Consider the following 23,429-nt stretch of genomic DNA (forward strand, 5'->3'; position numbering starts at 1 on the left):
AAAGTAATAGCTACCAAAATCATCTAAAAATTAGTATTCCCTATGCCCCCATCCTTCTACCAGCCTTTCAAATGAATGGAGCCATATTTCCTGCTACTTAAATAAAAATTAGAAGCGATGAAACGGCCTACGTACTGAACAATATTTTATTTATGCTGCAAAAAATGCCATACTTTAAAAATCAGTCTTTTTGTCCTGTAAAAAAAGTATAGTAAAGGTAAAGCACCAATTTTTAAATTGTACATTATATATTAAAATATTAATACATTATATCAAAATATTGAAGAACATTGTTTTAATAACAGCACAACGACAAAAGAGCCAGTTAAATGGTATAATTTTAACATAAGTAAAAAGTGAATCCATACCAAATTTTAATACCAAAGCAAACATTACTGTTTAGAAAAATGACATTAGAGGGCCTTAACAGTATGTATTTAATGGAAATATCAAGTAGATAATGAACAAAATAAATTTTCAAATTTTACTTATTACAGAATCAATTATGACATTTGTACTTTTGCTTTTATTCGAAAGTTCTGTTGGATTTATCTCAAGATTAAGGACCACAATATGACGGCCAGCCAAGAACTTAATTTTAGTGTACAAACTGCTTTAAACTACATACACATCTTCAGAGTTAGGGAAATATAATACAGGGTCCTTCAGTTTAAATGTTGAGAAGAACTCCACAAACCTGCAGAAGAAAAATAATTTTTATATATGTTCCTTTGGTTCACTAAACTTTCTCCTTTTTGGCACTGACTCTTGACTAGAAGAATCAAAGTGATGGAGGACCTGTCAAAAGAAAACAACTACTAAGAATAGATACTTTCCTGTTTAAATGTCTTTAATTGTAAATTTTTTCATGTATCTGAGATTTCTCTCCTTTTTAAAAAAAGTATGCCTAGCATACCTAGCATAACTATATCTGGGTTTCTTAAAAGTAGAGTAAAATTTATTATTAACATCTTCCAATGGCTGCTGAAAGTATGCACTTGCAAAATGTATAATCTTCAGTAGGGTTGCTGTAGTAGTGAGAAGATAGATTTAACATTGTGTCCTCAAAATAGCCAAATATTTCAGAGGAATAAGAAGGGAAAAAGATTTAAAAATGAACTACAAATAGAAAAACATTCTACCTTGGAATCATGTAAGATTTAAATCATGTCTTGCTTTTGTACTCTTGGGATGTTAACATTTGAGCTTTAAAAGTAGTCTTAAGTTTTCAGTTGTCTAATTCTAACTTACTAATAATACTAAAATATCTGGTTGGAAAAATATGCATAATTATCTCAGAAATGGCAAATACATTATCTGATTTGGTAAAATAAGGTTCTAAACATGAAACAACTATAGGGTTTAAGTCAGGAAAAGATTTTTTTCTCCAGAGGTACTAGGATGAGACCCTATATTTTTAGGGAACACATGTATTTAGTAACTTGTCTTCCTTCTACTTCAGTTTTGGTCTCTAGAAAGCTCAGATCAAATTTGTGGCCCAATTTCTTGCCTTAATATTCTTGTATTGTCACTTTCTCATTCTACTTATATTTTTCCTGGCACTGATTTTTTTTTTTTTTTTAAGACGGAGTCTTGGTCTGTCACCAGGCTGGAGTGCAGTGGCGCGATCTCGGCTCACTGCAACCTCCACCTCCCAGGTTCAAGCGATTCTCCTGCCTCAACCTCCCAAGTAGCTGGGACTACAGGCATGGCCACCACGCCCAGCTAATTTTTTTTTTTTGTATTTTTAGTAGAGATGGGATTTCACCATGTTGGCCGGGATGGTCTTGATCTCTTGGCCTCGTGATCCACCTACCTCAGCCTCCCAAAGTGCTGGGATTACAGGCGTGAGCCACTGCGCCCAGCCGATTTTGATTTTATATTATAAATTCCTCCGATTACTTAAAATCATTCATGGAATGAGACAGGAGATGTTTACATGGAAAAAACTAATAAACCAACATAGGGCATCTTATTTCAAAATCACCTCGATTTTTAAAACAAAATATACTTAAACAAAATTTGAATATCAGAGCTCTCAGGTACATTGAGAGATATCAAATTCATCATTTTAAATTTAATCTGTAGTAATGATATTCTGATACTTGCCACTGTATTCAAACTATACATTATCATAAGACTTACTCTTCTCCCAGATTCATGTTGACTTCTCTTCCGATTTTCTTTGGAAGATTTTACTGGTTGATTTCCATTTGCCTCCACAAAGATAGAATAATTACTAATTGGTTATTTCTCAAAGAACAGCCAACACTTGATTTTTCAATCTTATGCAACAATATGCAATATTTATGTATTTATTTATTTAGTTTTTAGGGACAGGGTATCCCTCTGTCACCCAGGCTGGAATGCAGTGGCACCATCATGGCTCACTGCAGCCTGAAACTTCTGGCCTCAAGCGATCCTCCTGCCTCAGCTTGCCAAAGTGCTGGGATTACAGGAATGAGCCACAGTGCCCAACTGGATATACAATTTTTTTAAAAAAACAGCTTTATTGAGATATAATTTAGATACTATATGATTCACCCATTTATAAGTGTATGATTCAATGATTTTCAGTACATTCAGAGTTGTACAATCATCACCACAATCAATTTTAGATCACTTTCATCACCCTAAAGACAAACTACATATCCCTTAGCTATCGCTCTCTTATTCTGCCATCCTCCCACCAGCCTTAAGACTGTCTCAATAGCTTTCCTTGTTCTGACTTTCAAATGAAAGGAATAATATGTGGACTTTTGTGAGTAACTTCCTTTAATTAGCATGTTTTCAAGGTTCATCTAAGTTGTAGCATGTATTGGCACTTCATTTTTTTTTATGGCTGATAGTCAATTGTATGAATATACCACATTTTTTTATCCATTCATCTGTTGATGTATATTTAGGTTTTTCCCATCTTTTGGCTATTGTGAATAATGCTGTATATATAGTTATTAAAATGAATATTGGAAAATGACTAATGATTAGGTGTCATATAACTATTCTCTAAAAGGACAGACTTCTTTTCTGATGCTTGAAATGACCTTTCCAGTGATAATTCCTTAGTATATATAATAATGAATATTTTCATTTCTTGCCCTTTTCTAACCACAATTCAGTAATAATTCTCAAAATCAGGAGTACACTGGCTCAGAGTTCATATCCAAAAACATGTGCAATTTCAGAAATAAATTTATGTCCCCAAAGCATCTTAATGTTACGTTACAAGGAGATCTTGCTTAATAATTTTTAAAACGCTAGTCTCTATCCCTATATCCTAGTAAAGGTTATTCATCCCACATATAAACTGGATAGGATGAACATTTTGCTTCTAGAAGTAGTAAATCTTGACATTCCTTTATCTCTTGCTTTCATGAGCATACTCATTTGAATGCTGCCTTCTGCCAGTTCTAACTTCCCATTGAGAATAGGGGTGGAGGAAGACACTTAAAAATGGCACTATAATGAGTAGTGTTCTGATAAATGTTTAATAACCAGCTCTAGGAGAGAAACAAACCCTGAGGCATTTGCTGATTTCTGTGCTGTGAATACTACCAACATGTCCAATTTAAGCTACCAACATGATATCTCTGAGTGAGGAGTTGGGAAGAAATGTTCTAGTACACCACTAAACAGTGAGCTATTTATTTCCTAAACTTTGGATATTTTATGTGTTTTACAAAATGCTTTTTCTTCACCCCAATGAACCTTTGAGAGTAATTTAAAGGTCTAAAATCAAATATGAATTTTGATTTAGTATAATTCATACCAAAAGCTAAAATAAAGTAGTGATTTTTTTCCCTTAAGAATATGAGATTCATTTTATGCAAGTTATATACAAAATATTGTTTTGTAATGTCTTATTAACAAGAGACTCAATTTATAAGATTGAGCATGGTGCTCACTTCAGCAACACATATACTAAAATTAGAACGATATAGAGAAGATTAGCCTGTCCCTTGCACAAGGATGACATGCAAATTCATGAAGCATTCCATATTTTTCAGAGTGAACAGAGAACCTACAGAATGGGAGAAAATTTCCACAATCTATCCATCTGACAAAGGCCTAATATCCAGAATCTACAAGGAACTTAAACAAATTTACAAGAAAAAAACAAACAGCCCCATTAAAAAGTGGGTAAAGGGCATGAACAGACATTTCTCAAAAGAAGACATTTATGTGGCCAATAAACATATGAAAAACACTCAACATCACTGATCATTAGAGAAATACAAATCAAAACCACAATGAGATACCATCTTATGCCAGTCAGAATGGTGATTATTAAAAAGTTAAGAAACAACATCTGCTGGCGAGGCTACAGAGAAATAGGAACACTTTTACTCTGTTGGTTGGAATGTAAATTAGTTCAACCATTGTGGAAGACAGTGTGGTGGATTCTTCAAAGACCTGGAACCAGAAATACCATTTGACCCAGTAATCCCTTTACTAGGTATATACCCAGAGGAATACAAATCATTCTATTACAAAGATACATGCACCTGTATGTTCATTGCACCACTATACACAATAGCAAAAACAGACTCAACCCACATGCCCATCAGTGATAGACTGGATAAAGAAAATATGCAGCTATAACAAGAAATGAAATCACGTCCTTTGCAGGGACATGGATGGAGCTGGAAGTCATTATTCTCAGCAAACTAACACAAGAACAGAAAACCAAACACCACATGTTCTCGCTTATAAGTGGTAGCTAAACCATGAGAACACATAGACACAAAGAGGGGAACAATACACACTGGGGTCTGTCAGGTGGTTGGAGGGAGGGAGAGCATTAGAATAAATAGCTAATGCATGTGGGGCTTAATACCTAGGTAATAGATTGATAGGTGCAGCAAACCACTATGGCACACGTTTACCTATGTAACAAACCTGCATGTCCTGCACATGTATCTTGGAACTTAAATTAAATGAAATTTAAAAAGAAAAAAGAAAGATCAAGCATGGGAACATTCTGGCATTCTAGGAAATTTCTCTGGGAGTCTGGATGATAGTATCATTTCTTCCCAAAACCTTTCCTGGGTCCCTCTCTTTAATATACCTTCAGTAAAATTAACCATTCCTTTCTTTGTGCCTATGTAGCCTATTCAGACTTCTATAACGGCTCTATATCATTGCTTGTTTATTTCCAGTTACTAAACTTTAGCTAAGACCAAGAAGTATGTGTTATTCAGGTTAGATCCTAAGCACCTAGTAAAATACCTGACACATAATAGGTACTTAGTAAATATTGGTCTAATAAATGAATATTAAAATAAACTCACATATGGGGGAGAATTACAAGGTTAGAATGGAAAACAAACCTAAAGAGATATTTACCATTTTATTCTGAAAGACTTTTCCACTTCTTGTTTTGCTTTCAGACATATCAAGTTCAGATGTTTTGTTGACTAACTGCTCAACCTAAAAAAGAAAAGAATTACAAAAAATATAACTTAGTATAACAAAACCTTTTCATAACACAATAAATGGAGTCCAAAAATTTAACCACATAAAATTTAGGGTCTTGTTAAGTTAAAACCAATAATTTTGAGTTGGTTCATACTGTACAAAAAGCACAAAAGTAAAGATAGTGAAACTGACACTTTACATAATTGGCCAACCACTGAACAGAGAAAGTACCAAATAATCACCAGGCATCACCCTTCCAGAAGACCAGAAATTTAGTCTACTCATTTGAGAAATGGGCTTGGCAGAGGAAGGTAGACAATCAATCATCAATCATGTTATTTCTAAGTTCATATTACCTACATCTCTTATTTCAGGATTTTACTATATTTGAAAAGGAAAATAAAACATGTATGCTCCAAGGCAACACAAATGTATTATATATTCCATTTATAAATATGAAGCAGGGCGGAATAAATAACTGCATAAGATTCTATCTAGCTCTGAAATTCTCAGATTCTACCAATAGTATTTAGGTTTATTACTAAACAAATTCACCAGTAATATACCCAAAATTCATCAACATATAATTGCCAGATTTAGTTGTTAGTTAATAATAAGCATTCTAAATATTGAATTTTATTCTAAAAGACCTGGAATAAGAAAATCTGAAAAATAAAAAAAATAGCATATAAGCAACTGTCCTTTGAACAAAACAAAAGTGAGATGGAACTATCAAGTTTATACCTGAGAATGAGAAATGGAAAGATCTGGACTTTCTTTAGACCTCATAATTTCATCTTCCTCACAAACTAAACTTGGTTCTGTAAAAAAAAAAAAAAAAAATTAAACAGGTATAAAATTGAGTTGGAAGTGAGTTAATGTACATTTTCATTAACTTCTTACCTCCAAGTTCAGAAGATGCAGGGTTTTTTTCCTGTTCTTCCATTTTAGTTTCCATGTCCAAATCATCCTATATAATTATGTGAAGAAAAAAATGGACACATTTCAAAAAGGAATTAAAACAAGTGAGCAGAAAGCATTTATGAACGAATTTGTTTCATGTGAAGGCTAAATACAATATAAAACTACTGGCTGGGCATGGTGGCTCATGCTTGTATTCCTAGCACTTTGGAAGGCCATGGAGGGAGGATTGCTTGAGACTAGTAGTTCCAGATTAGCCTGGGCAATATGATGAGACCTTGTCTCTATGAAAAAATTTAAAAAATTAGCCAGGTGTGGTGGCATGTTTCTGTGGTCCCAGCTACACAGGAGGCTGAGGTGAGAGGATCACTTGAGCCCAGAAGTTTGAGACTGCAGTAGCTGTGATCATCCCACTGCACTCCAGCCTGGGAGACAGAATGAGACCCTGTCTCAAAAACAAACCAACCAACCAACCCAGGCTGGGCACAATGGCTCACACCTGTAATCCCAGCACTTTGGAAGGCTGAGGTGGGCAGATCACTTGAGGTCAGGAGTTGGAGACCAGTCTGGCTAACATGGTGAAATCCCGTCTCTACTAAAAATACAAAAATTAGCCAGGCATGGTGGCACACGCTTGTAATCCCAGCTACTCAGGAGGCTAAGGCAGGAGAATACCTTGAACCCAGGAGGCTAGCGGTTGCAGTGAGCCAAGATCTGCCACTGCACTCCAGTCTGGGCAACAGAGCAAGACTCTGTCTCAAAAAACAAAACAAAACAAAACAAACAAACCAAAAAACCCCAAAAACCTACAACTACCTTATACTTGCTAGAAATAAAAGTGTTCCTAGAATTACTATCAAAAGGCAATTTATTAATCCAAATAAAGCATAAAATACTATTTTTCTTTATTTTGCAGGGTTGCTTTAAGGACAAATCATAAAAATATACAACTTTTGGTCAGGCGTGGTGGCTCATGCCTGTAATCTCAGCATTTTGAGAGGCAGAGGTGGGCGGATCACCTGAAGTTGGGAATTCGAGACCAGCCTGACCAACATGGAGAAACCCTGTCTCTACTAAAAATACAAAATTAGCCAGGCATGGTGGTGCATGTCTGTAATCCCAGCTACTCAGGAGGCTGAGGAACAAGAATCACTTGAACCAGGGAGGCGGAGGTTGCGGTGAGCTGAGATCATACCATTGCACTCCAGCCTGGGCAATAAGAGCGAAACTCTGTCTCAAAAAAAAAAAAAAAATATATATATATATATATATGCAATAAAGACTCTTCAGCTCAGCCATGTTATGGTAAAAATAGCAACAGGTTTAATGTCTACATTACAATTATTGTTCCCTTTGTGATACATGTGAAAGAGATTTAAATATTTTCAAGAATGCTACAAACACCTCAGCCATATTTGTTATAACGCAAGACTGGGATTTAGGTCTTAGAAAAAAGTTTTTTTTCTTTGACTGAATTGGTTGAAAATTGATTGAATTTTCCATGTGTAAAGATGTGGTCAGAGAGCCTAATCAGAATAGTGAATCTCTGTACATAAGTATTGTAGTCATAACTTAGAATAAATTGAGACAGAGAAAACAAGAGAAGTGAGATTAAAGGATATAATGTTAATGCCTGAAAGATTAAAGCAATAATGACTTTCACATTTGCTGGAAGTAAGGCAACTAAAAAACTCTTTTATACTTCTATTCATCCATTCACTCGACTAATACTTAGGATGCACTAACTACAAATTCAAGTGCTAGGCACAGGATGATTAAAAAGTTGAATAAGATACTTCCTGACTTCCAGGAACTTCCAGGCTGCTTCAGAACAGTTACTTTCCAGGCCCCAGAGAAATTCAAGCACAGGCTACCTGAACACTTAATAGGGATGTCGTAGAAAAGATTCCATCATTAGCCAGGGGTTGGACTAGTGCAATGCTTTTCAAATTATGCCCTAGAGTCCGAGGGGTTTCCTCAGAGTCCACTATGAAGGTAAGTGACATATGGAGTGGCAGAGCCTTCAGGAACATTCCCTGCTTCAACCAGAATAGTCGTGCTTTTAAGTTCTAGTATAATGTTTGGACTAAATAAAAAGTTTTAAAACCATAGGCCTAGACTTTAAGGACCCTTCCAACCTTGAGTTCACGATTATAATAGAGAATTTACACAAATGTTAATGGGAGCTACAAAAAATCTTCAGAATTGAGTAAAGCATTTGTTATTATTGTTCTTTATAACTCTCGAAATACACTTACACTTGTATAATGCTCCTGTTCATCTTCTACATCTTTGTCCCTCAGGATTTTTTGAAATGGTGTTTTTATTTGTTTTGGTGATAGTATAGTTGAATCAATATTTTCCATTCGTTCTCTCTCAGTGGTCACTTTTACTTTGAAGATGTGAAAAGGTGTTGAGACTTCTCCCACATTTAAATACATAGGCTCCCCTTCAAATATAACTCCTTCACAATCACCATCCTTAAAACCAGGAGGCTGGTAATCTGGGGGTGTAACTGCAAAAAAGTAAGTGTAAACCGTGCTGTTCATGAAATTAAAGAAAATATTATTATTATTATAAAAACACATGCAGATTGCAGGTATTTCAAATAGTATATAAGGGCATAATGCAAAACATAAGAATCACTCTCCTACTATGTCCAAGTCCCCATTTTAATCCCTGAAGGTAAGCTTTGTTTTCTTCACTTGACTGTCTGTGACCTTCGGTAAATTTTTTTCATCCCTGATTTGATTTTCTCATCTGTCAAATAGTGAAAATAATAGTACCTACTTCACAGGGTCATTGTGGGAATAAAATAAAGTGTTGTAAAATGTTGAGAACAGAACTGGCACATAGTAAATACTCAATAAATGTTAGTTGTTATTTTTGTTGCTTTATGTTCTTCTAGAAGACATGCATATAATAAAAGATATTTCATATTTACATAGGTTTTAGGAATTACATATATAAAATTCCTTTAAAAACACAAATGAGATCATACCGTTCCATATCTAGCTGGTTTTAACTTAATAATATATCTTGGATAATGTAATTTATCAGCACCTTCTTTTTAACAGCTTGTGTAGTATTCTATTATGCAGATGGACCATAATTTATTTACTCAGTCCCCAATGAAGGATACTCAAGTTGTTTCCAGTTTGTTCCTATTTTAACCAATGCTATAATCAAAATCCTTATATATTTGCATATTTGCACAATTATATTTTCAATATATTTTTCTCACTATAGAATTTCTAGATTAAAGATTTAAAATTTTGATACTGCCAAATTGTCCTCTAAAAATGTAGAACCTGTATACAGTCCCTCAAGTGTATAAAAGTGCCGGCTTGGCCGGGTGCGGTGGTTTGTGCCTGTTATCCCAGTTCTTTGGGAGGTCAAGGTGGGTGAATCACTTGAGATCAGGAGTTCAAGACTAGCCTGGCCAACACGGTAAAACCCCATCTCTACTAAAAATACAAAAATTAGCCAGACATGGTGGCGAATGCCTGTAGTCCCAGCTACTCAGGAAGTTGAGGCAGGAGAATCACTTGAAGCCAGGAGGTGGAGGCTGCAGTGAGCTGAGATTGTGCCACTGCATTCCAGCCTGGGCGACAGAGCAAGACTCAGTCTCCATAAAAGAAAAAAGTTCCTGTTTCCCCACATCCTTATCAATAATGGATTAACACATTTTACCAATCTGATAAGTGAAAACTGTTAACTCATTGTTAAATTTATTTAATTGAGTGAGGTTATACTTCACATGGATTTATTCCTATCACTAGAGAAGCATCTATTTTAAAGCTTAATTTTGCAAATCTTTCTTTTTGAATAGTGATATTAAATGTAAATTTTATAATTTCAAAAAATTTAGGTGCTAAAAATATTTGGAATGGAAACCAATTGCTTCAATAATAATAAAACATAGGTACCAACTGAAACAGGATGTATTGCAAATAGTACCTTCATCGTAGTAAAAAAGTTTCATGGTCAAACAAACATCATTAGGTAAAGGCCCCAGATTTTGCATTAGGATATAAATCTTGCGAATGAGGAGAATGCTTGCTTTCTTGGTGTCGGTAGATGACATGCTAGATTCATTGCTTTGGTTTTTACTAGAAGAGAATCACATATTAATTTCTTTTATAAAACCTGTGGCTTCTAGTATCATAACTTTACATTTTAACTATTTGAGATTCTTATTTCTATTATAGCATTAAGCTGTTAACTTGAAAGTTACCATGTGTTTTAATGTCACTATTATAAAATTTTAATATTAATATAATTGCTAGAAATCAATAACTTAATTTTACTTAAATGCATTTTACATAAAGTGTTTAAAGAAAGCAAATAATGTTTTAAAATTGTATTTCTATATTTCTAATCACCTAAGTTCTCTTTCCACAATTAAAATTGCTTATAATTAACCACAGAATCTGGCTTGAAGCTACTCCAAGTCACCACTCCATTTTGCATAGCCACATCTTGATGGTTAATTGGGCATGACCCTGCAGTTTCAGAATGAATCCTGAAGTTTAGCTATATAGCATTAATATGAATAAGTGGTAATCTGTAATACAAAAAGAAAACTATAGAACAATACCTTATGAAGTCCATGAGTGGTCCATTATTGGTGTATTTGAATTTGAATTGGTAACATTCTGAAATTGTCTTAAATAGAAAATATTGCAGTTATGTTTCTGATATTCAGTACTAGCTGCTAAATAGCTATATTCTGTTTTGTATGACTCAACATTTAGTCAATACTTTTTTTCTGCCATATTAATCCCTATTGGTCCATTGAAGCTTTTGATTCCTCGTGTTCAGTTTTCATGGTTTGGGTATGGGGCTTCAGTCTTGGAGAGACATCTATTTCCCAACTCATTTTAATGTATGTTATTTATACCACATGGAAGGAACTCCTTAGCAGGCAGATATGGGAGGCAACATACCTCAGCAGAGTGGCTAACACAGGGCTTAAATCTTTGCTATACTGTAACCACAGGCATGCCACTTAAGCCTTAGTTTAAGTTTTAGTTTCCCCAGCTAAAAAAGGGATTAAAGACAGTATATATCTCATTGGTAGTTGTGAATAAATATTCACAAATGGGATAATACAGGGTACTTTATAAAGTACCTGACATATAGTAAACATTCAATAAATGTTGTTATTGTATCAACAAGGTTGCTAATTTACTGATTGAAAAAATGCACAATTATAAAACATATGAAAATAAATGAACATTTTCTGAACAATCAATTAGTTTTCTGAACAATCTATTAATTCACAGCCTTTACCCAAATGATCTGCTTTGTCAGCATGGACACATATTAAGCATTAATTGCAGGCGTGAGTATCAAAGAAAAGACACATTCTCAGCCCTCCTGAAGCATGAAAACTTTTATTGCTTTCTTTATATTTCATTGCTTACATAGTGATGTTTTTAAACATCTATTATTAACACCAGTTTAAATCTACCTCTCCTTGACTGAATGAAACATTATAACAACTATAGCCTAATGGGTAAACACCCAAATCTTGAACTGGCCTTCCTAGGTTCAAAACCTGGTTCTGCCTCTTCTGCCACTATGACCTTAGGCAAGAAATCCCTTGTACCTAGATTTCCTAATCTGTAGAGTGGAGATGCTAATAGTGGTCACCTCATGAAAGCTGGGATGAATAAATGAGATAATGCACATAAAGCCCCAAAGAACAGAGCCTAATATAGAGTAAGCACTCAGTAGATCTTTCCCCCTTGTTTCTTATCTTCTGGTTTTCCCTTTCATGTTCTCCCTTCTCTCCTTTAATTGTAAGATAAATAGTTAGCCATGACTGAATTGGGATGAATATTCTAAGTTTAAAGATGACTCTCTTACTTTCCTAAAACTCAAGCCCTTTCATAATTCTAAAATATAGTATAACAAATACTGTAAAGAATTAGACGTCAGGAGATTTAAGTTATTTCTGACAGTTTGTAAGCTTTGAGGCCTAAGATCAGTCACATAATCTCTGTCATGTTAATCTGTTTAAAGGTAACAATCCAAGCCCTGCCTTACCTCAGAAGAGTTTTATGAAGTTCAAATGTGAAAATATACATGAAAGTATATTGATTAAAGCATAATTAAAAGCATAAGATATTCTTATATTATGTTTTATATTCTTTTTAGATATTAGAGGCATTATGTTTCATTAGTAACTCAAGCACACTTACCTGAGGATCTTCTGGGTTTGTGTATACCTATTTAAAAACAATTTACAATTGAGTTATCTAAGGCTAAGTATTCAAGAGCTAAATTAAGATGTTTAGACTAAACTTCATGGGAACTCAGCAAAACAAACAAATAAAAATGACCACCCAAAATATTACTTTTTCATTCCATTGAATAGATCAGTTATTCGAATAATGTGACATAATCAATTGACAGTTTTAGTGTTATTTAATTAAGTAAGGCCAAAGTTGGCAGCATTTTAAAAAGAACACACAATTTAAAAATACTTACAGCTAGAACAACCATCCTTAGCTGAAATACAACAAAGAACAAAAATCTTACTTGTAGTCTACAAAATATTTTTTCATTATGAATCATAAGAATTCTTTGTCCTATTTCAACATGTATTCCTAATAACAAATAATCATTGCAGATCTTGACTGCATAAGATCAATGCCTATAATGCAGGACCTTACATATGCTTCCCTATCCCCTGAAATCTGTTGCTAGTAAAATCACTGATGACTGAAATTCATGTCAGCACTTTATTTCATTGATGTAAGCAAAAAGGACATTACTGCCAGTTATAAGGAAAAAAATATATATTGTGAAATAACACAATATATGTGTTATACCGAAAACAATGAGAACTGATTTTGAAAAAAGAAACAGCCGAGAGTTCAGGGCCCCAGGGAGGAAGTTTTGGAGACCATAGGAAAAGAAAATCGTAGAAAGTAATTTAATCAAATGATCTGCCAAAAATCTAAGAGTCATCCTTGATTCTGATCTTTTCCTTATATTACACAGCCAGTCCATCAACAAATCAATCAGTTCTACTGCCAAATCCATTCTGAATCTCCTCTCTCTGCTATCATGGTCTAAGCAACCATTATTTCTCACCAGTACTACAGTAATGGCCTAGGTGCTATTCTCCTTACTCCCAATCTTATTCTCCTTCTACAGCAGATTCTCTAAGTTGTGGGCAAAGTGATTTAAAACATTTTTTTTTTTTTTTTTTAAGACAGAGTATCACTCTGTCCCTCAGGCTGGAGTACAGTGGCATGATCTCAGCTTACTGCAACTTCCACCTCCCAGGTTCAAGTGATTCTCCTGCCTCAGCCTCCTGAATAGCTGGGATTACAGGCATGCCACCACGCCTAGCTCATTTTTGTACTTTTAGTAGAGACAAGTTTTCAACATGTTGGCCAGGCTGGTCTCAAACTCCTGACCTTAGGTGATCCACCTGCCTTAGCTTCCCAAGGTGCTGGGAGTACAGACGTGAGCCACCGTGCCTGGTCTAAAACAATTTTTAAATGTAAATCAAATATTACGTTTCTACATATAACCTTAGAATGGCTTTTCTTTGCACCTAAAATAAAATCCACTGAGTGCTCTGGCCATGCTTATCTGCCCAGGCTCATCTCATGTTATTCTCCCCCACTGCACAATTGCCCTCAGTCATATTGGCCTTCTTTTTGTTCCTGGAACTCTCTAAACTTCCTTCTAATTCTTTGCATTAGCTGCTCTGCTGGGAATATTCTCTCCTAAAATCAGTGCCTAGCTGGTTTCTTCTCATTCAGATCTCTTAAATGTCACTTCCTCAGAGAAGCTCCTATGACCATCCCATCTAAAGTTACCTTACCTTTCCATTTACCACATACTTTTGCTAAAAATTTTAATGGCATTTAACATTATTGAAAAGTATATGATTTGTTTTATTAACTACTTGTTTTCCTACTATACAAGGGACTCTTTTTGTTTTGTTGATCACTGTTAGCTTAACCAGTTCCTACCTAGAAGAAATGCCTAGCACATAACAGGCGCTCAATATTTACTACACCTTAATGGGGAAGGTTAGGAACCATAAATAAAAATTCATCTTCTTCACAATTAGCCTAGTGCTGGACTTCATTATACATGTTGATACTATATTATACTAAGTATGCAAAAAGGCTTACAATCCATCTTAAAACCTTCTTAATTTTGCTAATTCAGAATTTGTGACTATTTAACCTAGATTATGTGGAAATTTATTTTTGAACCCTAATAAGGAAATAATTTATTAAATTATTACTATAAACAAGTTTGTAGAGGGCATGTGAAACTAATGAATAAATTATTTGAAAAGACTCTTTAATTCATTAATTTTTTTATAAGTTAACATGTTATTAATACAAATAAGTGTTTAAAAAACTAGCTTGGAAAAGTTTGTTTAGTATTAATTCCATTAGCTTTAAATGACTTGATGATTAGTCTTTAAAATATTCAAATGTTTAGGCTGAAATCAGTAACTCAGACTGACTTACACTCAAGTTAGTTCAAATGAATGTTTTACTACATGATGATACCAGTTAGATTTGTAGATCACCAACTATAGAAAAAAAAGGATAGAGAGATTGCAAGACTTACATATTTTTTCTGTAAAGCATCATAACATCCTAGCATCCTAAAAAAAAAAAAATCAAGGATTCATTTTTAGACTGAATGCATTTCCAGAAAAGAGTTATTTTCATAAATTTCCATATTATCTCATTACTAAATAATACAAAAATGTCTTATTAAAGCTCCCTTCTTATTAACTAGCTTTAAACAAGACAAAACATAAAAAAACAATGTTGCAGAAATGTAAAATGATGGACAGGGATGGAAGGGAAAATACAAAATGTCTGACAGCTATTTGTGGGGAACAATAATAAAATAAATAAAGCCTGCTTGCATGGGGCATAAAATAAAGGAACATTTATTTTTAGAATTTATTTTTCTAAATACCCAGACTTCAAGGAGAGGAAAACGTCAGTGGAAAACTTAATGACCTACAAAAATGCTATCTAGTATTAAAGGGTGATTCACTAAAATTTGGTTAAACACCAAAAGGTATCCAAGGTACAAAAAAAAGTAATATAAGCAAAAATAATTTTCTCTCTTTAGGTATTCTGTTACTTGCCATTTCACTAACTGTGTGGATCCTGGGCAATTTTTATCTTCTCTCAGTATTTTGACACAAAGATCTAAACACAAAAAGATGAAATATAGAGTTACTTAAGAAAAGTAAACAACTAGAAATTTTAAATGAAGTTTATTTTCTTCAGCTGTGTATTACAGGTAAATTATAATTATAATAATTATTATTTTGAGACAGGGTCTCACTCCATCACCTAGGATGGAGTGCAGTGGCATGATCTCGGCTCACTGGAACTTCTGCCTCCCAAGTCAAGCCTTTCTCCCACCTCAGCCTCCCCAATAGCTGGGACTTCAGGTGTGCCACCATGACCGGCTAATTTTTGTATTTTTCGGTAGAGACAGGATTTTCTCATGTTGGCCAGGCTAGTCTCGAACTTCTGACCTCAGGTGACCCACCTGCCTTGACCTCCAAAAGTGCTGGGATTACAGGCGTAAGCCACCGTGCCCAGCACAGGTAAATTATTAATAGCAATAATTAATACCCAGATGATTAATATTATCAATGTAATTGAAGAAAGATTATATGAAAGTAGTCTTTTAATATTTATTATAAAATGCCAGCATCATAATTAGGATGCAAGTTGATGGGTACAAAAACATTTCATAAAAAAATTATGGAATCCATAAAATTAGATATGTTGCTTCCATGCCATGATATGTTGTTATACAAGGATCTTAGAATCTTATCCCAGTAAAATACTTGTAAAGGCCAAGAAGTTAACTGGCTATCAAAAACAAAGAGGCCTGCAAAGAAGCAACATGTAACACAGTGGAAAAGACTAAGAGTATCTCATATTCTCAAGTTCCTTATTTGAAAAACAGGTATTTGTAGGACTGTTACATGAATTAGCAAGATATCGTACATAACATAGTGCTTACCATATTGCCCAGCACATAACTGGTGTACAATATTATGCATGTATAATGTACTGAGAAATAAGTTATTATTGTAGTATAAACTGGCTGTATTATTATTATTATTATTATTTTAATTAAAAAAATAGAGATGGAGTCTCCTTATGTTGACCAGGCTGGTCTTGAACTCCTGGCCTCAAGTGATCCTCCTGCCTCAGCCTCCCAAAGTGCTGGGATTACAGACATGAGCTTCCACGCCTGGCGCTGGCTGTATTTTTACTTCCTTAAAATAGCACAAGAACATACACTACTGCTATACAAAGTTATAAATAACAGAATGTTTTCTATCGATTTCTTTCATCATTATAAGCATAATTTCAGGTAAAATTATACTTGAGAAACTGAGGAAAAATTTTATGATTAAGTGCTTCTAAAGGTGTTGAATATATATATTTTAAAACCATTTAGGTATCCAAACAAAAACATGTACATCAATGTGGCATTATTCATAATAGCCAAAAAGAGAACCCAAATGTTCATCAACTGGTAAAGGGATAAGTAAAATGTGGTACAGCCATACAATAGAACATTATTCAGCAACAAAAAGGGATGAAGCACTTATCCATGTTACAATATGGAGGAACCCTGAAAACATGCTAGTTGAAAGCCAGTCACAAAGGACCACTTTTTTTTTTTTTTTTTTTTTTTGAGACGGAGTCTCGCTCTGTGGCCAGGCTGGAGTGCAGTGGCTCAATCTCAGCTCACTGCAACCTCCACCTCCTGGGTTCAAGCAGTTCTCCTGCTCAGCCTCTCAAGTAGCTGGGACTACAGGCATGCACCACCATGCCTGGCTAATTTTTGTATTTTTAGTAGACACGGGTTTCACCATGTTGGCCAGGATGGTCTCTATCTCTTGACTTTGTGATCCGCCCTCCTCAGCCTCCCAAAGTGCTGGGATTACAGGCGTGAGTCACTGCGCCTGGACAGGACCACATTTTATATTATTTCATTTATATGAAATGTCCAGAATAAGTAAATCTGTACAGACAGAAAGTAGATTGGTGATTGCCTAGGACTGGGAAGGTTGAGGAGAAGTGCATAGTGGCTTAATGGGTATGGAGTTTCTTTTTGGGATGAAGAAATGTTCTAAAATTGACTGTGGTGATCCTTGTACAACTCTGGGAATTTATTGAAAATCATTGAAATGTACACTTTTAAACAATGAACTGTCAGGTATGTGAATTGTATTAATAAAGCTTCTGTTAAAATAAAATTTCTAAGTCAAAAATTATAGTTTTAGAGCAAACAAAAATAAAAATATCATTTTAAAATAAAGCTTTAAAATAAATATTATATTACCATCTAGATATCTTGTTCCATAAGCGCATTCTGGGAATATTCCTCTCAAATACGTGATACAGGATACTGAAACTGCTAGGAGCCTCTTCACTAACACCAAAGACTGGTGTTCAGTTGATATCTTATTGGGAAATACCAGTGCACTCTAAAATTCAAGGGAAAATAGAATACTTTATTTAAATTTATTAAAAATAAAGTAGTTTCTCTTAACATAGATCTAATTTTGTATAAGCATAGTACTCGCCCCAAGAATTCCTCCCTATATTGATTAGTAATCCCCCAAAAGTCACAGCGGGATGTAAAATGTGAGGGTGTTTCTAGGGTAATAGCCTAAAGGACACAAACAAAAAGTACCTAAAAATCTTTTTAATTTTTTAAATTTTTTAAAAAATTGAGACAGGGTCTCACTCTATTGCCCAGGCTGGAGTGCAGTGGCACGATCATAGCTGCCTACAACCTCAATTGGATGCAAGTTGATGGACACAAAGTATTTCATTAAAAAAGTATAGGCCAGGTGCAGTGGCTCACACCTGTAATCCCAGCACTTTGGGAGGCTGAGGCGGGAGGATCACTAGGTCAGGAGTTCAAGACCAGACTGGCCAAATGGTGAAACCCTGTCTCTACTAAAAATACAAAAAATAGCTGGGTATGGTGGCGGGCGCTTGTAAACCCAGCTACTCCTGTAATCCCAGCTACTCGGGAGGCTGAGGCAGGGAATTGCTTGAGCCCAGGAGGCAGAGGTTGCAGTGAGCCAAGATTGTGCCACTGCACTCCAGCCTGAGTGACAAAGTGAGACTCCATCTCAAAAAAAAAAAGTATAGAATAATTATATGATTCTTCAGATTATATTCAAATATATCAAATACTAGTATTTTGAGAATGAATAAAACAAATATTAATAGTGGCTGGTATTTTAAAAACACCTTTTTGGGACACCCATATAAACTGTTTTTCAGTTTAATGGTTTTTAGTTTATTCACAGAGGTGTGTGTGCAACAATCACCACCATCAATTTCATAACATTTTCTTCACCCCAAAAAGGAAACCCATACCAATTAGCAATCACTCCCTGTCCCTTATCCCATCCCATGTCCCACCCACTAGGCTTTCTGTCCCTATAAATTTGCGTATTGTAGACATTTCATATATGACATTTCATATATCCTCGCACAACCTCTAAAGTAGCTGAGACTACAGGCATGCACCACCATGCCTGGCTAAAGTTTTTTTTTTTTTTTTTTTTTTTTTTTTTTTCTGTAGAGATGAGGTCTCACTATGTTACCCAGGCTGATCTCAAACTCTTGGGCTCAAGCGATACTCTCACCTCAGCCTCAGCTCAAAAAGTACCTAAAAATCCTAAGAATCCCCTTGCAGATTAACTGCCTGTAAATGCATAATACATGGATAGATAACATTGATTTTTCTCTTTGGTCACTGAGTAGGTTTAACAGAGATTAAGTGTAATGCAAAATCCTATACAAAGATAACAAACGCATATTTGTCTCTGGGTTACAAACATTAATTTTCTTTTTGAGACAGAGTCTCACTGTTACCCAGGCTGGAGTGCAGTGGTGCTATCTCGGCTCACTGCAACCTCCCCTTTCTGAGTTCAAGTGATTCTCCTGCCTCAGTCACCCTCATAGCTGGGATTACAGGCGTGAGCCACCGCGCCCAGCCGGCCTCATTTTCTTATTTATTTATTTTTATTCTGCTTATATATTGAACATTCATATTCTGGAGGTGGACCACTATGACCAATAATTTCATCAAAGCAACAAAGCAGTATTCATTAATATCTAATGTAAATTAAATGTGAATGAGCAATTTAATTCAATGCAGCAAACATCCAATAGAACTTTCAATTAATTCAAAATACTTTAGCAAATATCTTCATTTCTTAAAACATGCAGTTTCCTGGTATTATAAAACCCTCAAATAGTTGAGCCCTAACTTCCAAATGTAACAACAGAGTAGCTGAGACTTCAAGAAACAATAAAAGCGGCTACATTAAGACATATCAAAATACAAGAAATCATACCATGGGAGTCCTCTGCAGCTGGGCAGTGGCCATCTTCTTCTGATAAAGTATTTTCTTTAATTCAACCTTGTGACACAAATACAAGCTTTAACTTAGAGCTCATTTTTTTTCTCTAACATTTCAGTTTACCACATATAAAATTCAACAGAATTTTATGTGAATAAATTTGAATTTCTTTAATTAAAATAACATCTTCAAAAACATAGAGGTCGATATTGCAGTAGAACTATTTTGAGTAGGGTCCTGATTTGAAGCCATTTGACTAGCAAGTCTCAAACAAAAGGATTATTAAGAAACTGTTATGGGTGCAGCACACCAACATGGCACAAGTATACATATGTAACAAACCTGCACGTTATGCACATGTACCCTACAACTTAAAGTATAATAATAATAAATAAATTAAAAAAAAAAAAAAAAGAAACTGTTTAAGAGAACTTTTTAAAAAGGCACAATCGGCCGGGTGTGTTGGCTCACGCCTGTAATCCCAGCACTTTGGGAGGCCAAGGCGGGCAGATCACGAGGTCAGGAGATCGAGACCATCCTGGCAAACACGGTGAAATCCGTCTCTACTAAAAATACAAAAAAAAAAAATTAGCCAGGCGTGGTGGCGGGCGCCTGTCATCACAGCTTCTCGGGAGGCTGAGGCAGGAGAAAGGTGTGAACCTGGGAGGCGGCGGAGCTTGCAGTGAGCCAAGATCACACCACTGCACTCCAGCCTGGGCAACAGAGCGAGACTCCGTCTCAAAAAAAAAAAAGGCACAATCTTCCTATTTTTATTCCCTATACACATTCAAACACGGACAACATTGTACACGTAGGTATTCAGTAATAAAAAAACTGCCTGGCAAACCCTCTAAATTTTTTTAGTTTTATTTCTTTTTATTTTTCATTTTTTCGAGATGCAGTCTCGCTCTGTCTCCAGGCTGGAGTGCAGTAGCGTGATCTCAGCTCACTGCAACCTCCGCCTCCCGTGTTCAAATGATTCTCCCGCCTCAGCCTCCCGAGTAGCTGGGACCACAGGTGCCCACCACCACATCCGGCATATATATATATATATATATATATATATATATATATATATATATAATTTTTTTTTTTTTTTCCTCCAAGACGGAGTCTCGCTCTGCCGCCCAGGCTGGAGTGTAATGGCGCGATCTCGGCTCACCGCAACGTCCGCCTCCGGGTTCAAGTGAGTCTCCTGCCTCAGCTGGGACTCCAGCCGCGCCACCACATTCAGCTAATTTTTGTATTTTTAGTAGACACGGGATTTCACCATCTTGGCCATGCTGGTCTTGAACTCCTGACCTCGTGAACCGCCCGCCTCGGCCCCCCAAAGTGCTGGGGTTATAGGCATGAAGCACTGTGCCCGGCCGCTATTTTTTTTCTATTTTTAGTAGAGACGGGGTTTCGCCATGTTGGTCAGGCTGGTCTCAAAGGATCCTCCGGCCTCAGCCGCTCAACTTGGAGGGATTACAGGCGTGAACCACCGTGTCCGGCCCCAATTTCACTTTTCTTAATCAGACAATTCAGCTTGAAGAGTTTACTGAAGAGGCAAACTTCATGGAGGAACCTATTTACGTTAAACGTTTAAATTTATTCTGACAAATCCTGAATTCGCCGTCCGTACTCACCCGATCTCAAGAACCTCTGTTGACAAGTAAGTGGGTATACATTTTTCTCGCAAATGTTTTACCACTAAGACCTTAAGAAACTTAAAAGTAGGGGAAAGGTGACAGAAAAAGAGATTAAAAAGTAAAATATACGCGCGCACACACATATATACACACTAATATATATTACATTACGTCTGAGGGGCGGGCACCGGAGACCAGAAGAGCTGCACGCGGCTGCACGCGCTCTGCCCGATGCGCATGCGCTTTCTTTCAACGGTCACCCGCTGGGGCGCGACAGTGACTTTTTGACCCCCAGTTGAGGTCACCTTTCCCGCCAAAGCGCAGCGCAAGGCGCACTGGGAGCCTCAGACACGGGAAGGCTCAGCGCCACGTCTCAGGCAGGGAAAAGTCACACAGAAGGGGGAAGGTTAAAGTAACTGCATGTGCAGTTACTGAATTTGATTGTTTTCTGACTTCTGATTTTCTTTCTTTTCTTTCTTTCTTTCTGTTTCTCTCTCTCTCTCTTTCTCTCTGTCTCTCTCTCTCTCGACGGAGGTTTGCTCTTGTAGCCCAGGCTGGAGTACAGTGGCATGATCTTGGCTCACTGCAACCTCTGCCTCCAGGGTTCAGGCGATTCTCCTGCCTCAGCCTCCCAAGTAGCTAGGATTACAGGTGCCCATCACCACGCCCAGCTAATTTTTGTATTTTTAGTAGAGAGGGGGTTTTGCCATGTTAACCAAGCTGGTCTCAAACTCCTGACGTCAGGTGACCTGCCTCCCTCGGCCTCCCAAAGTGCTGGGATTACAGGCGTGAGCCACCACACCCGGCTGACTTTTTATTTTCTTATTGGAACTACTACAAATTGCACTCCCACCTTCCAGTCTCCTGTGTCTTCAGGAAACCAGTTGCTTTAGCAGTCTTCTACTTAGCTATTTCCACTGCGTTATGTCATTGGGGACAATGGATAGCTTTGAATGTAATTTGTCTCTTTGAGAAATAAAATAAGATCAGATTGGGTAGGTATTAATAGTTGGAGATTATTCAGTAGTACAAGCTTCTTAGTTTACAGGTTATTATATATCCAAATACATTTCTTACCAGTGTAAACATTCAATTACAGGCATACCTTGGAGATATTGCAAGTTCAGTTCCAGACCATCCAATAAAGCAAATAACACAATAAAGCAAATTACACAAATTTGTTAGTTTTCCATGTGTATAAAAGTTATGTTGGCTGGATGCGGTGGCTCATGCCTCTAATCCCAGCACTTTGGGAGGCTGAGGCGGGATGATTGCTTGAGACCAGAAATTGGGGATCAGCTTGGGCAACAAAGTGAGACCCTGCCTCTACAAAAAAAAAAAAAATTAGGCGGAGGTAGTGGCACACACCTGTAGTCACAGCTACTCAGGAGACTTAGGCAGGAGGATCCCTTGAGCCCAGGAGTTAGCAGTTGCAGTGAGCCCTGTTTGAGCCACTGCACTCCCGCCTGGGCGACAGAGTGAGACTCTTGTTTCAAAAAAAAAAAAAAAAAAAAAAATTATGGTTACACTCTTAATATCTTAATGTATTTATTGTACATATCTTATGCTTACTGTAGTCTGTTGAGTGTGCAGGAGCATAATGTCTAGAAACACAATGCACATACTTTAATTTAAAAATACTTTATTGCTAAAAAGTGCTAATGATCATCTGAATAATCATCTTTTTGCGGGTGGAGGGTCTTGCCTTGATGTCAATGGCTGCTGACTGATCAGGGAGTTGTTTGCTGCATGTTGGGGTGTTTGTGGCAATTTCTTAAATTAGGACAACAATAACATTCACCACATCGATTGACTCTTCCTTTTACAGATTTCTCTGTAGCATGTGATGCTATTTGACAGCATTTTACCCACAGTAGAAATTCCTTCAGAATTGGAGTCAATCCTCTCAAACCCTGCTGCTACTTTGTCAACAAAGTTTATGTAACATTCTAAATCCTTTGTTACCATTTCAATCTTGTTCACAGCATCTTCACCAGGAATAGATTCCATCTCAATAAATCACTTTCCTCAAT

The 23,429-nt window shown here is 36.2% G+C and overlaps 1 protein-coding gene and 1 non-coding gene across 7 annotated transcripts; one reads left to right on the forward strand and one right to left on the reverse strand.

Moving 5' to 3' along the window:
- Nucleotides 1-133: 133 nt before the first annotated feature.
- Nucleotides 134-21,640, reverse strand: HORMAD1 (HORMA domain containing 1). Of its 6 annotated transcripts, none has more exons than XM_050750678.1 (15): nucleotides 21,563-21,640; nucleotides 19,760-19,825; nucleotides 17,722-17,866; nucleotides 15,491-15,554; nucleotides 14,956-14,992; nucleotides 12,838-12,858; nucleotides 12,549-12,575; nucleotides 10,940-11,007; nucleotides 10,300-10,451; nucleotides 8,598-8,854; nucleotides 6,322-6,388; nucleotides 6,163-6,239; nucleotides 5,347-5,430; nucleotides 2,146-2,217; nucleotides 134-798 (listed from the first exon to the last, which is right to left on the reverse strand). In XM_050750678.1, the coding sequence occupies exons 2-15, from the start codon at nucleotides 19,790-19,792 to the stop codon at nucleotides 718-720; spliced, it is 1,185 nt and encodes a 394-aa protein (XP_050606635.1). In that variant the 5' UTR covers nucleotides 19,793-19,825; nucleotides 21,563-21,640; the 3' UTR covers nucleotides 134-717. The 6 variants fall into 6 exon arrangements, with proteins under 6 accessions (XP_050606635.1, XP_050606630.1, XP_050606655.1 ...); XM_050750673.1 differs by having other exon boundaries at nucleotides 21,394-21,594; XM_050750698.1 differs by lacking the exon at nucleotides 12,838-12,858 and having other exon boundaries at nucleotides 21,563-21,637.
- Nucleotides 3,898-4,004, forward strand: LOC126944534 (U6 spliceosomal RNA). Its single transcript, XR_007722081.1, has one exon. It is a non-coding gene; the product is annotated as a U6 spliceosomal RNA (small nuclear RNA).
- Nucleotides 21,641-23,429: the final 1,789 nt, after the last annotated feature.

Source organism: Macaca thibetana, chromosome 1 (genome assembly GCF_024542745.1).
Source record: "Macaca thibetana thibetana isolate TM-01 chromosome 1, ASM2454274v1, whole genome shotgun sequence".
Classification (NCBI taxonomy): domain Eukaryota; kingdom Metazoa; phylum Chordata; class Mammalia; order Primates; family Cercopithecidae; genus Macaca; species Macaca thibetana.